This window comes from Myxocyprinus asiaticus, chromosome 20, assembly GCF_019703515.2.
Source record: "Myxocyprinus asiaticus isolate MX2 ecotype Aquarium Trade chromosome 20, UBuf_Myxa_2, whole genome shotgun sequence".
NCBI classification, from domain to species: domain Eukaryota; kingdom Metazoa; phylum Chordata; class Actinopteri; order Cypriniformes; family Catostomidae; genus Myxocyprinus; species Myxocyprinus asiaticus.
In genome coordinates this window covers 9871444-9885026 of record NC_059363.1, presented here as the reverse complement: position 1 = coordinate 9885026, position 13583 = coordinate 9871444, and the positions used below count along the sequence as shown (strand labels likewise).

Genomic DNA, 13583 nt, shown 5'->3' with positions numbered 1-13583 from the left:
CCATGGGAACATGCTCTGTTATGCAACGCTGGCAAATAGTCCATTGAGACTTCCTTCCTGCCTTTGTCCAATAGAGAGACGGACAGCGAGAGAGAGGGAGAGAAACTGAAAGTTAAATGTCATTTGGAGTTTTGAACTCCCTTTAAAATACAAGTTCTCTCTGTCATATGTCATAGGACAAAAAAAAAATGTCTCAAACTATAGCCTAGTGGATCTGGAATAACATATTAACACAACCTTAAAAATGGAGACTATGGAAAATAATTTGATAATCCTATCTAAGTGTTTAAAAGGATATTTAGAGACTTTAACACAGTGCACATAGGCTGTCAGCTCATGAATAGTGCTCAAGTCTTGTGACTGAATGTTACGCTCAATTCAGACACGTGACCACATCGCCACAATGTAGCAAATATTTCACGCTTCAGTGGCTTTACCAAGACTCATGTTCTCCCACGGCAAGATCAGCTTTAATGTCATATACTCATGTGAAAGACAACAAAGTAAATCTTTAATTCTAAGAAAATTAAGAAAAAATTAAGTTAAAAAATAAATACATTATTAAACAGTATGCATGTTTGACACTATTAGGGTGTCCATCATTTATGGATTGATGGAGAGAGATATGTCCTTTTTTTTCCCCCCCCTCTACACACTGTTCCAACAACACTGAAAAATCTGGAAATATCAGGCAATTTTAAAATTATGACTTAAAGGCCTTGAAAAGTCATGGAAATCAATAAGATCAATAAGAAAATTTATGGAAGTGCAAAGGAAATGTATAAAGTCTGAATGGATGGAAAAATACAGTATAACTGATTGAGCGAAGAGGGATAGATAAATAGATAAGGCAGTCAAGATAGAGTATTGCAGACAGACAGATAGATAGTTGTTGTTTTTGGTGTTTATTGCCAGCATTTTATTATCAGCATCAAGGGCTATATCATGGCAAGTACAAGTTATAATCAAATAATCAATAAATACAGCAAAAAAATAAAAAATATAAATAATTCTATAAAAGATTTTTTAACTGTATTGATGTTAAAAATTCTAAAAGTTTTCCAGGTGACACTGTACTCAAGTTCTTCAAAATAATATCTGAAAAGAAACATTGCCTAACTACATTAAAAGCAGAACAGTCCAACAGAGGATGGATGGATGGATGCCATTACTGACCACAACTGATTCAGGCTGTCTAAATACCAAGTGAGCTTAGACTATATTTCAGCCATCACAGCTGCGACAACAAGGGTCAAAAGCACCTATTATGTACAAAAAAACGCTATCTAGGCAGATTTGAAATTTAACTCACCTCTCCGGTTCATGGGCCGAACCCGAACCGCCACTTTCACATTAGAGTCGTTCAAACTAGCGTCGCCCATGATGGTCGGTATTTCCACCAAAAGAAGTGTTATGAAGAGACAGAAATGCTTTCTGGCAGTCTTGAGTTCATAAAATAAAATACATCTAGATATGCCTTACTCCGGAATCCCGGATATTTCGTGATATTTGAAGCATGTCGAGTCCAAAAATGGTCAACATTGTCCTTACTGGGTTGTTTTTCTGTGTTTCCAAAGGCACAGTGAAGACATGTTCGCCTTTATTGTGCAAATAAAAAGTTCAGTGCAATGTCTTGACAGCTGGAACATTAGTTTAGGTCAAAAACAGTGCCAAGAGCACATTCAACTCCCTCCTGGATTCTGGTCACACACTCACACTGGGTCAAACTGCAAATGACAAGACTTTAGTCCAGCAGGAAGCCAAAGAACAAACAAGCAGGGTTTAAATAATGTATGCCTAGTTGTGACAGTCTAACTGGGTCTTACATTTCAAAAATACATCCCTGCTGGACCAGAGACTTAATTTTGGGAGATACTAAAGGATTGTTTCACTGATGGTTTTAAAATCTTATTTGATTAGAGAAATGGATGATAGCACTACATGCAGGTCCAGTTATGTAGTGTGTTTCAGAATATAATAAACAATTATTCTGTATAACAAGCCAATAGCTGCAATGCACAGGACTGTTAGATTAATATTAGACGTATTTGAAATGCTAATCTGTCAATGCAGCACTTTCCCATGGAGAAAATGGCAAACAAATCAGATCAACGTTGGACAAACGCCATAGATGTCAATATGCAATAGCAATACGACTGGGTGAAAAATAAAAATGCGAAATTCCTAATCTGGCATTTAATACCAATGTATCTGGTATTTGTTGAATTTTGGTTTCTTTTCAGGCTGGGTCCAACTTCACGGGCTGATTAAAACAATGGTGCTGCTCTCCATTCCCATCCAGATTGGCAGATCTTCAAGATTAATATCCATAATTTGGAAATACAACACGCGTCATTTACTGAATCAGCGAGTCAACGAAAATGTATTTTGAAGTGATTTAAGGACTCCGGCTTGGATGTTACGCTCGTTACGAGCAGCCGCTTTATTTAATGACTGACCAACGTGAAGCCAGCGATATTAGGCGGCGATCCATTACGCCCAGCGGAAGTTTAGATTTCAAAGTAAAAGCCCCTAAACTTTCAAAAACAGATAAATAATAATAATAATACATAAATGGGATAAACGCACCCCACCAACAACTACCACAGTTATCATTTAATTGTTAATATTAATTATTATTAATTATCAAAAAATAGCTTATTAAATAGTTAACTATCAAATAATCCTGTAAATAATGTAAATAATTTCCAAAAAACTCATAGCTTTTACTTTGTTAGATAAATTTAGATTTTATGTATTTATTTATGTTGTGCACCAAATAATACTGACAGTCACTGTACTGAAACCGTTACCGTTTTGGTTGCTACTATACCGTCTTGGCTTGCCTCTTCCACTGACAAAAAGGAAATTTTTTTTATATGTTTGTGACATTGTGTTGAGGTTACATATATTTTAGTAGTTCTATATATTTAAATCGACCATCTACGCGCATTTCAATTTCGTAACGAAATGGCATCAAACTGAATTGAGTAATCTTTCATTAAAAATAAATATTTTAAGTTGTATTAATTTAATTTAGTTAAACATTACACAATTAATTTTGATGGAATTCTGTTATGAAATTAAAAAACGTTCTTCAATATGATTTCATCTGGGCAGGTTACAAATTATGGATCCAGCAACTTTTTTTTTTTATTTGTTTTTATTTGAAAACCGTTTACTCTGCCTAGCAGGTCTTCTTATTTACTAGTTTTGTGGCGACACCTGCTGGTCATATTTAAAAAGCCCATATTTGAAGCGCACTCGACTGCTGCTAGAATGGAACGGCGTTTGTTCTAAAAGGGCGGAGACTAGCGGCATGGAAGAAGTCTCTGATTGGTCGAGTGCAATGGGTCGAAATAATAATTTAGCTTTTTATATTTTTTGCTGTGTATTTTTAAGTCAATGGCTATTAAAGTTGGTCAGTGTCATTATCCAGTTGTAAATTATTGTCCAGACTGCAGGTGATCATGACGGCGTTGTCACGTGGTACCTGCTCCTTTTCACAGTACTAATAAGATGGACCAATGACAGTCGTTCATGATTACTGGATAATGACATTTTTAAACCCCCATTTTATTGAGATTGCTGAGATGGAGCTCAGTTTTTTGTCAGGAACTAATCTGGGTACGAATTTGTAGATTTAAACCATTATGCTTTAAAGTGTACAAATGTCTCCTATAAGACAAAACGTCCTTGAGATATAAATGCAGCTCAAAGAGAGATTGATTAAAATCATGAGCCACCAAACGCCACCTAGAAGACTATAGAAAACTGATTTAAAGTTGCAATATTTTTTATTATTTTTATTTGTCACCTCGTACTTATACTGACACTTAGGGGCATGAATGCAGTATCATTCAAACACAAACATTTTTAGTTACCAGTATCCAGTGTTGGGGAGTAACGAAATACATGTAACGGGATTACGTATTTAAAATACAAAATATAAGTAACTGTATTCCACTACAGTTACAACTTAAATCATTGGTAATTAGAATACAGTTACATTCAAAAAGTATTTTGATTACTGAAGAGATTACTTTGCATTTTACTGTCATTTGTTTCGTTTAATATTTAGTCCTTTCAGATGGAAAACATTTATACATATAAATGATGCAATCCAAAGTGCATTTGAACAGCGGTGAAACACTTTCTTATGATGTGTTACATTCATACGAGCAGACAGAGAAGTAAGTCTGAAGTAAGTTTGGAGCAGAAGAAATAGAAATAAACCTTGTGTAAATTATCAGCTTTACGCTGAGCTAAAATGCTATTTCTAGCCATTTTACATGCACATGTTACCAGGCGCAATCATATTTTTTTTATCAAGAAAATTCACATTGGATCATAATTTCTTTTTTCACACAGATCAGTTTGATTAATCTTGTTATATAAGCAACACTGCATAATATATTTAGGTTTTTCAGAGAATGTCTTACTGTACTGGCAGAGTTTTTATAGTCAAAACAAGTACAATAATCTACCAGTGCTGAAGAAGTAATCCAAAGTATTTATAATACGTTACTGACCTTGAATAATCTAACAGAATATGTTACAAATTACATTTTACAGCATGTATTCTGTAATCTGTAGTGGAATACATTTCAAAAGTAACCCTCCCAACCCTGCCAATACCACTGTAGAAATTCACAGTCATTCACAATCCATGAGCGAAAGTGTCCTAAGGGGGGTGGTTAGTGAGAGTACTCAGCTTGTCACGTGATCTTAACATGGCAGCGCCCTTAATGAGACCCTGTAGAATATAACAGCTTTGATAAGTTTACTGATACAGTATTACGGGTGTCTTCATCTCATGTAAGTGGCCATGATTTTATACATGCACTTTAAAATTACAATCATTTCTTTAAGGGTAAAACTTTTTTTTTTACCTTTAAAGGAATAGTTCACCCAAAAATTAAAATGCTCTCATCATTTACTCACCCTCATGCAATCCCAGATGTGTATGACTTTCTTTCTTCCGCTGAACACAAATGAAGATTTTTGGAAGAACATTTCAGCTCTGTAGGTCCATACAATGCAACTGAATGGGTGCCAAATTTTTGACACTCCAGAAAGCACATATGGCCATCGTAAAAGTAATCCATATGACTCCAGTGGATTAATAAATGTCTTCTGAAGCGAATTGTGAAGTGTGTATAAGAAATTTTTCAATATTTTAAACTTTTTTTTACTAAAAAATTTCATGCTGCCTGTCATGTGACATAAGCCCATTAGCAAATTCAAGGGAGAACTGACTTGTGAAATATGAAAAAAATACAGAAGTGCAGTGTTGTTTACAACAGAGGGGCATAGACATTCATACACTGATGGCTCATTCGTCTGGTTTGGATACGTCAACTGCGGTGCAATCATGGAACGGTGAACAAGGAGAGCTGTTTGAATCAGTTACAATGCAAATGAGTGAATGGAGGAGATGCATCAGACTGAGCTCCTTGCTCAGACCGCTGCATAAACGGCTTTTGTGTGGAAACAGTATTGTGGTCCAAAGAAACAGATGCTAATAAGGTATCTACGAATGAATATTTATGAAGAGGAGTTACGTGAGAGGCTGTTAGAACTCCTCCCCTGTCAACGAACTGGCGAACATTTTGAGTAAAAAAGTTTTAAATACTAATCTATTTCTTACACCTAATATTTTGCTTCAGATGACATTAATTAAACCACTGGAGTCATATGGATTGCTTTTATGATGGCTATATGTGCTTTTTGTAGCTTCAGTATTTTGGCACCCATTCATATTTTATTGACCTACAGAGCTGAAATATTCTTCTAAAAATTTGAATTTGTGTTCTGCTGAAGAAAGATAGTCACACATCTGGGATGGCATGAAGGTGAGTAATTGATGAGAGTATTTTATTTTTTGGGTGAACTATTCCTTTAACATTCTTGGCAAGTGTTAAAATTGTTAATTCTCTGTCACTTGTTTAATAAATAAAGGAAAAGAGAACATTTAAGGAAGGCTTTTCAATGATCTGAACCTATATTTCAGCCTGAGCAGTGCATCCGGAAAGTATTAACAGCGCTTCACTTTTTCCACATTTTATGTTACAGCCTTATTCCAAAATGGATTAAATTCATTATTTTCCTCAAAATTCTACAAACAATACCCCATAATGACAATGTGAAAGAAGTTTGTTTGAAATCTTTGCAAATTTATAAAAAAAAAATAAAAATAAAAAAATAAAATAAAAAATAAAAACCCCCACATACACATGTACATAAGTATTCACAGCCTTTGCTCAATACTTTGTTGAAGCACCTTTGGCACCAATTACAGCCTCAAGTCTTTTTGAGTATGATGCTACAAGCTTGGCACACCTATTTTTGGGCAGTTTCTCTCATTCTTCTTTGCAGGACCTCTCAAGCTCCATCAGGTTGGATGGGGAGCGTCGGTGCACAGCCATTTTCAGATCTCTCCAGAGATGTTCAATCGGGTTCAAGCCTGGGCTCTGGCTGGGCCACTCAAGGACATTCACAGAGTTGTCCCATAGCCACTCCTTTGTTATCTTGGCTGTGTGCTTAGGGTCATTGTCCTGTTGGAAGATGAACCTTCGCCCCAGTCTGAGGTCCAGAGCACTCTGGAGCAGGTTTTCATCAAAGATGTCTCTGTACATTGCTGCGTTCATCTTTCCCTCGATCCTGACTAGTCTCCCAGTTCCTGCCACTGAAAAACTTCCACACAGCATGATGCTGCCACCACCATGCTTCACTGTAGGGATGGTATTGGCCAGGTCATGTGCGGTGCCTGGTTTCCTCCAGACATGACGCTTGCCATTCAGGCCAAAGAGTTCAATCTTTGTTTCATCAGACCAGAGAATTTTGTTTCTCATGGTCTGAGAGTCCTCCAGGCGGGCTGTCATATGCCTTTTACCGAGGAGTGGCTTCCGTCTGGCCACTCTACCATACAGGCCTGATTGGTGGAGTGCTGCAGAGATGGTTGTTCTTCTGGAAGGTTCTCTCTCCACAGAGAAATGCTGGAGCTCTGTCAGAGTGACCATCGGGTTCTTGGTCACCTCCCTGACTAAGGCCTTTCTCCCCCGATCGCTCAGTTTGGCCGGGCGGCCAGCTCTAGGAAGAGTCCTGGTGGTTCCAAACTTCTTCCATTTACGGATGATGGAGGCCACTGTGCTCATTGGGACCTTCAATGCTGCAGAAATTTTTCTGTACCCTTCCCCAGATCTGTGCCTCGATACAATCCTGTCTCAGAGGTCTACAGACAATTCCTTGGACTTCATGGCTTGGTTTGTGCTCTGACATGCACTGTTAACTGTGGGACCTTATATAGACAGGTGTGTGCCTTTCCAAATCATGTCCAATCAACTGAATTATCACAGGTGGACTCCAATCAAGTTGTAGAAACATCTCAAGGATGATCAGTGGAAACAGGATGCACCTGAGCTCAGTTTTAAATGTCATGGCAAAGGCTGTGAATACTTATGTACATGTGATTGTTTTCATTTTTTATTTTTCATAAATTTGCAAAGATTTCAAACAAACTTCTTTCACATTGTCATTATGGGGTATTGTTTGTAGAATTTTGTGGAAAATAATGAATTTAATCCATTTTGGAATAAGGCTGTAACATAACAAAATGTGGAAAAAGTGAAGCACTGTGAATACTTTCTGGATGCACTGTACTTATTGTGTTGCAAGGTTATAATATCTGAAACTAATTATTTGTTTTCCAGTCATTTCTTGGACTTCCACAGAAAGCCTTCAACTAGGACAGCTATGTAATACTGTTATATTCCATTAGAGGGCACTGAATTCTCAAACAAAACAAAAACAAATCTACTTTAATAAGACCGATATTATACAGTACATCCAATGTCAAATTGTTGAATGTAATGAATTGTTCTAAAATTCTTAGGAATTTTGTCTATAAATGAAAAGATAAAGCATATTATTGCATTACAGTGTTCCATACACTGTAAAAGTGCAAACAGTGAAAAAAAAAACAAAAAAAAAACAACAACTTTATCGAGACTTGTCATTAAGTTTATTTGCTTGAAGCTGAGTCACTGTTCTTGTACAATCACACCCACTGCACTTACATGTGTAAGTTGTCAGTATCTGAAATGTCATGGTCCACCCTATAGACCAAGGTTCCTAAGGGTAGAAAAATAGCATGTGGAGCAATGATTTTACTTTAGTGAGAATATTTTTGAAGTTCAATATGAACGTCCTTTGAGAGAAAAAAATAAACCTTTCAATTATAGATGTATATACATGCTTCACTGTTGCAGTGAAGAAGAAAAAAATATCATTCACGATATGGAGAACTCTGTTTTACATATCCAAGCTAATAGAGTTAATACAGCTGTGTATGGTAAGGGCTGAAGTGTAAATCAGAATGAGCTTTATTGCCAAAGTATGCTTACACATACAAGGAATTTGTCTTGGTGACAGGAGCTTCCAGTACACAACAATACAAAACAGCAACAAGACATAGATAATAATAAAAAAAAAATTGAATAGAAAATAAAGTATATATAGAATACACAATAAGACAATATGCATATATATACACACATACACACATACATAAATACATACACACATACATACACACACAGACACACACATACATACATACACATATACACATATGTAGTGCAAATCTAAATACAAAATCTGTTATATACAGTGCAAGGGAATGTAATGGCAGAAGAGGTTGGATGTCTTGGATAAATACATTCACTAGACTGTGAATTGCACATAATTATTGCTCAAAGGGGTAGTTTTAATTGTTCATGAAATGGATAGCCTGAGGGGAAAAAACTGTTCCTGTGCCTGACGGTTCTGGTACTCAGAGCTCTGAAGCGTCGGCCAGAAGGCAACAGTTCAAAAAGGTAGTGGGCAGTAGTTGCGAAAATACAATTGGATTTTTTAAATTTATTTTTTATTCAAATCAGAATAGGAATTAAAACATTTATGTATCATTACATTTTTCTTTTCTAGTTTCAAAGTAGGTTAAGGAAAATTCCAGAGTGAAATTGAATCCTTGCAGATTTTTCAGGACCTAGAACTTCATCATTTCAGTCTGAGTACATACAGTGCACTTTGAAGCTTGGTAATTTAGTGTAAATGTTAGAGCGTGAGGGGTCTGACGGGGCCTGAGAGGGACTTCTGTGATCTTTGTGGCTGAGAGAGGAGGGCCTTCCAGGGGAAAGGGCATCTGCTTTGAATCCCTCCATGCAGGCAGCCTCCACCCCACTGTTTTGCTTTCGCCTCCTATCAGACCTGAGGGTACTGTTAGATGAAGATCAGCAAACCACATCCCCTTGACACCATTACTAATAAGCTCCATTGTGTAATTGAAAATGAAAGGGTTTGGATATGATGACTGATTAACTGAGTAATCAGAACGACAAAAGACATGGTTGCTTCAGCAAATTGCTTTTTCCCAGGGGTGGAAAGAGTACTGAAAAAGAATACTCAAGTAAAAGTACTGTTACTTCTTTAAAAAATGTAGTTTGAGTAGAGTAAAAGTATCTGTCCTAAAAACAACTCAAGTAAGAGTAAAAGAGTAGCTCATTTAAAAGTACTCATTAGTAGTGAGTATTGAGTACTGAGTTGCGAAAGCTATGCCCCTTTAAAATAAAAACTTGATGCTGCAATTTAAAAATGAGGCACACATACCGTAATTTACATTCACTTTTTGGCTGTTTGCCAGAAAGAATAAAAAATATAGGTATTTTATAGGTGTTCGTGATTGACAACTTTTAAAATACACCACTTATCAATGATACTGTAAACACTACATGAATCTGATTTAAAAATAAATGAAAGGGCGACATGATTACAGAAATTAAAAGATGAAGAAGTTATTTTCAATATCATAATGTACTGTATGAAACAATTACATTAAAATCAGTTTATGTGTAGGGTCTAAATGTCCCTTAATGCTGACTGAGAAAGTTATTGTTGCACATAAAACATGTTCAAAACAATGCAAGGAATGCAAAAAAAACACAAAAAATGCAGGGTCACTTGGCACGTCATGTCCCGCACAATAAAGGCAGTAGAGCAGTTGATGGTACAGGGGCCACATCGGGCTTTAAAGGAATAATTCACACAAAAATTCTCTCATCATTTAGTCACCCTTATACCATCCCGGATGTGTATGACTTTCTTTCTTCAGCAGAACACAAATTAAGATTTTTAGAAGAATATCTCAGCTCTTTTGGTCCAAAAATGGGTGCCAAAATTCTGAAGCTCCAAAAATCACATAAGTCAGCATAAAGGTAGCGTAATCCACATGACTCCAGTGGTTAAATCCATGTCTTCAGAAGAGATATGATAGGCTGGGTGAGAAACAGATCAATATTTAATTCCTTTTTTACTATAAATTCTCCTTCCTGCTCAGTCAATCTCCACTTTAACTTTCACTTTCTTCTACTTTTGTTTTTGGTGATTCACATTCTTCATGCATATTGCCATCTACTGAGCAGGGAGAAGAATTTCTAGCAAAAATGGACATAAATATTGATCTTTTTCTCACCCATACCTATCATATCACTTCAGAAGTCATGGATTTAACCACTGGAGTCAAATGGATTACTTTTGTGCTGCCTTTATGTGCTTTTTGGAGCTTCAAAATTTTGGCATCCATTCACTTGAACTATTCTTCTGAAAATCTTAATTTGTGTTCTGAAGAAAGAGAGTCATTGTGTTTTGAAGAAAGAGAGTCATACACATCTAGAATGGCATGAGGGTGAATAAATGAGAGAATTTTCATTTTTGAGTGAATTATTTCTTTAAGTAGCACATGGGGGCCATATTGTCCTCCTTTTGAGATACAATGTACCGCATTGATTTAGTTCTTGTATCTTTTAAGCCCAGAAATAGTTGTGTTCTCATTCTAATGCATGGTGCACACATTTTCTGAAGTTTGTGACTGGTGGAATTCTCTGTCTGAAATATTGCTCTACATCAGGCATTAGTAAAAACTTGATAAAGGCTAAACATAATTATAAAATATTTTATCATCTCTACTTTCCTGGTAATTTATTATACAAATTAACACACTCTCTACATCAGGGGTTGGTATTATTAAAAAAAAAAACACTAACAATATTATTAAAAAACGTTATTATCAAAAATGTCACTCTTTTATTCTATTACATTAATACTTTTAAAGTTACTCAAGTTATTCAGCCAAAAGTAGTGAGTGGTTTTCTTGTTTCCTTGTTATTGTTGTTTGATTAATAACCTTTTTATGACACAGCTTACTAGACAGTGCTCATTTCGGTCACGTGCACACTTCAAGTCTGACATTTTTATGCAAATATGCTTTTTGTCCCACTGTTTACGTTCACTTTAGACCAAACCGACTGCATTTACATTAATGCCTCACAAAGACGGGCATTGGCAGAATTATAAAGTATATTTGACTATTTAGGCGCCTTCCCGCATTAGCGCACAAACATTAGCCGCCTGTCAATCAAACAGCACGCAGCTACAGGCGTCAGGAAATAAAAAGTCAATCTTTTATATTGTATCTAGATCAACCAACCAGTGGTTGTCTTGCTGTCGCAATCAATGTAATGAACACACTTGGTCTAGATGTAGAACATAGGCTAAGTATAGAAAATTCATCAAAAGTTTATCATCGATATCGAGGACATCTCTCTTTTTTTTTTCTTCAGATAAACATCAAGATTGTTTTATCACCCAGCCCTATTGATAACATTGCCTTAATCTCTCACACTAACCCAATAATCTCAGTGATAGATAGTTAAATTACAGGCTACATTATAGACACACAGAATCTGGTAAACAGAAATTTGAAATTTACCTCGATATGGTTCTTCAAATTAGAGGCAGGATTAATGCTGATATCTGGCTTGAGCAAGTTAAACTCACGTGACACAATCAAGCAATTGGCCTTTTTCACTGCGAAAAGCCCTTTCAGGTGCGGCCATGATGTTCAGGTGCTGAACTGTGCTTGAGGCATTCTCCACATCCATAACAGTTGGCGTCGATCTGCAGCTGCCGTTCAAGTTTTTTACGTGTGATTTGATTTGACTGGAGTCACGAGACTCTTCCTAGCCAATCATGCTGATAGATAAAAATAAAATCAGGACAGGGAAGTAGCGAACACAGACGGTGGGATAATAGCATATTAAAAGTACAGTTACAGCACTTAAAATATACTCAACTAAAAGTATACCATTTTAAATCTACTTAAAAAAGTACAGTTCCTGGGAAAAACTACTTAATTACAGTAACGTGAGTATTTGTAATTCGTTCCTTTACAACCCTGCTTTTTCCTCTCACAGTTTAAGGTTTAGGGTATGGAGGTACTGTAGGTTTTGTTGATTTCAAACTCAGTAGAGCATTAACCTTAAAAAACATAATCTGTGCTTGCCGCCACACAGTGTATATTTCCCCATTGAACTGCCATGATACATGTAAGGGACCACGTAATATAATTTAGCAAAAATGTCGCCACAGTCACATTACTGTCACGAGATCAGGCGCAGCGTGATCAAAATGTAATAACTTGCTCTGCCTCTGAAATGACTTTCCTTTTTGACTGACATCACCTAGGTTAACGTTAACCAGTAGCCAAAGAGCTGTTTAGGTACTGTTTTATTAAACTCACATTCAAGTGTGGCTTCGTTCTGGTATGGAACGCCCATGTTTCATGACATAATCAATTTCACAATCTGGTTTCATTTGGAAATACATCACATTTAGAAGGAAAATGGGTTGCAAATTATGCTTCCTGTTCACTTTAATCATTCTACAATTATTACTAAATGGTACTTGTATTTTATCTGGCATTTCTTTCTGTTTGTATTGCAAGCTAGTTCAGAACATCAGTCCAAAAGCAGCCCACAATACATGCTGATTGCTCATGGTAATGAATCGACTTCTTAGTATCTTGATTACGAATTAGATAAACCATCAGCTGTCAACAAACAACATCTGAAAACACCCACAACAGGAACTCAATGTTTTCTCTTTTCCTCAAGTTAGTTCATCTTTATTATGAAGGGCGATAAAGGACAGTATTCTGTGTAGGCAGCAGGCTTCTGGATAACTGCACCCACGGCAGCTTATCGATGGGAGTTCGTTAAGATGACACGATTAGGATAATTGTTCCGGCAGCTAATCAGACGGAAGCTTGGCAGGCAGAAGGTTCGATTTCAGGGATGACACTTATCTTTACAGCGTGAGTTCAGTGGTGGTAGGTGGCATGGGTAATCAATTAACTGTTCCTAGGCCATTTGAGTGGTCCTGTCTACAACATGGCAATGGAGGAAAGACCTAAACCAGAACATCTGACAATGAAAACACTATCTTGAAATGGTCTCATTTGCGAATGTAACATACATCCCCATAAGTTTATGAATTAACACTGTTAAACAACCAATATCAAAATATTTGATTATCTTTGTACTAGTTTGTGAAAAGAAAGCTTCACAAACTATGAATGTACAATTAGTGACATAACATTGACCATATTTAGTTAATACTATTTTTCCTCCACTTTTGTTTGAAATTAACAAAAAAAAAAAAAAAAAGAAAAAGAAAAAGAAAAGTGGCAC

General features: G+C 36.3%; 1 protein-coding gene across 4 annotated transcripts in view; it reads right to left on the bottom strand.

Annotated features, from left to right (window-relative positions):
- The window catches only part of LOC127411477 (kinesin-like protein KIF13B), a 72394-nt gene extending 69950 nt beyond the window's left edge, over positions 1-2444 (bottom strand). For 2 of the 4 annotated variants that reach the window (XR_007892286.1, XR_007892287.1), the window contains exon 1: positions 1313-2444. Coding sequence is in view for 2 of the 4 variants with exons in the window: in XM_051647062.1 (XP_051503022.1) it covers positions 1313-1382 (70 nt within the window). In the remaining 2 variants the exon portion in view is untranslated. The remainder of the gene's footprint in view (positions 1-1312) is intronic. The other 2 variants (XM_051647062.1, XM_051647063.1) reach the window with 1 other exon arrangement.
- Positions 2445-13583: the final 11139 nt, after the last annotated feature.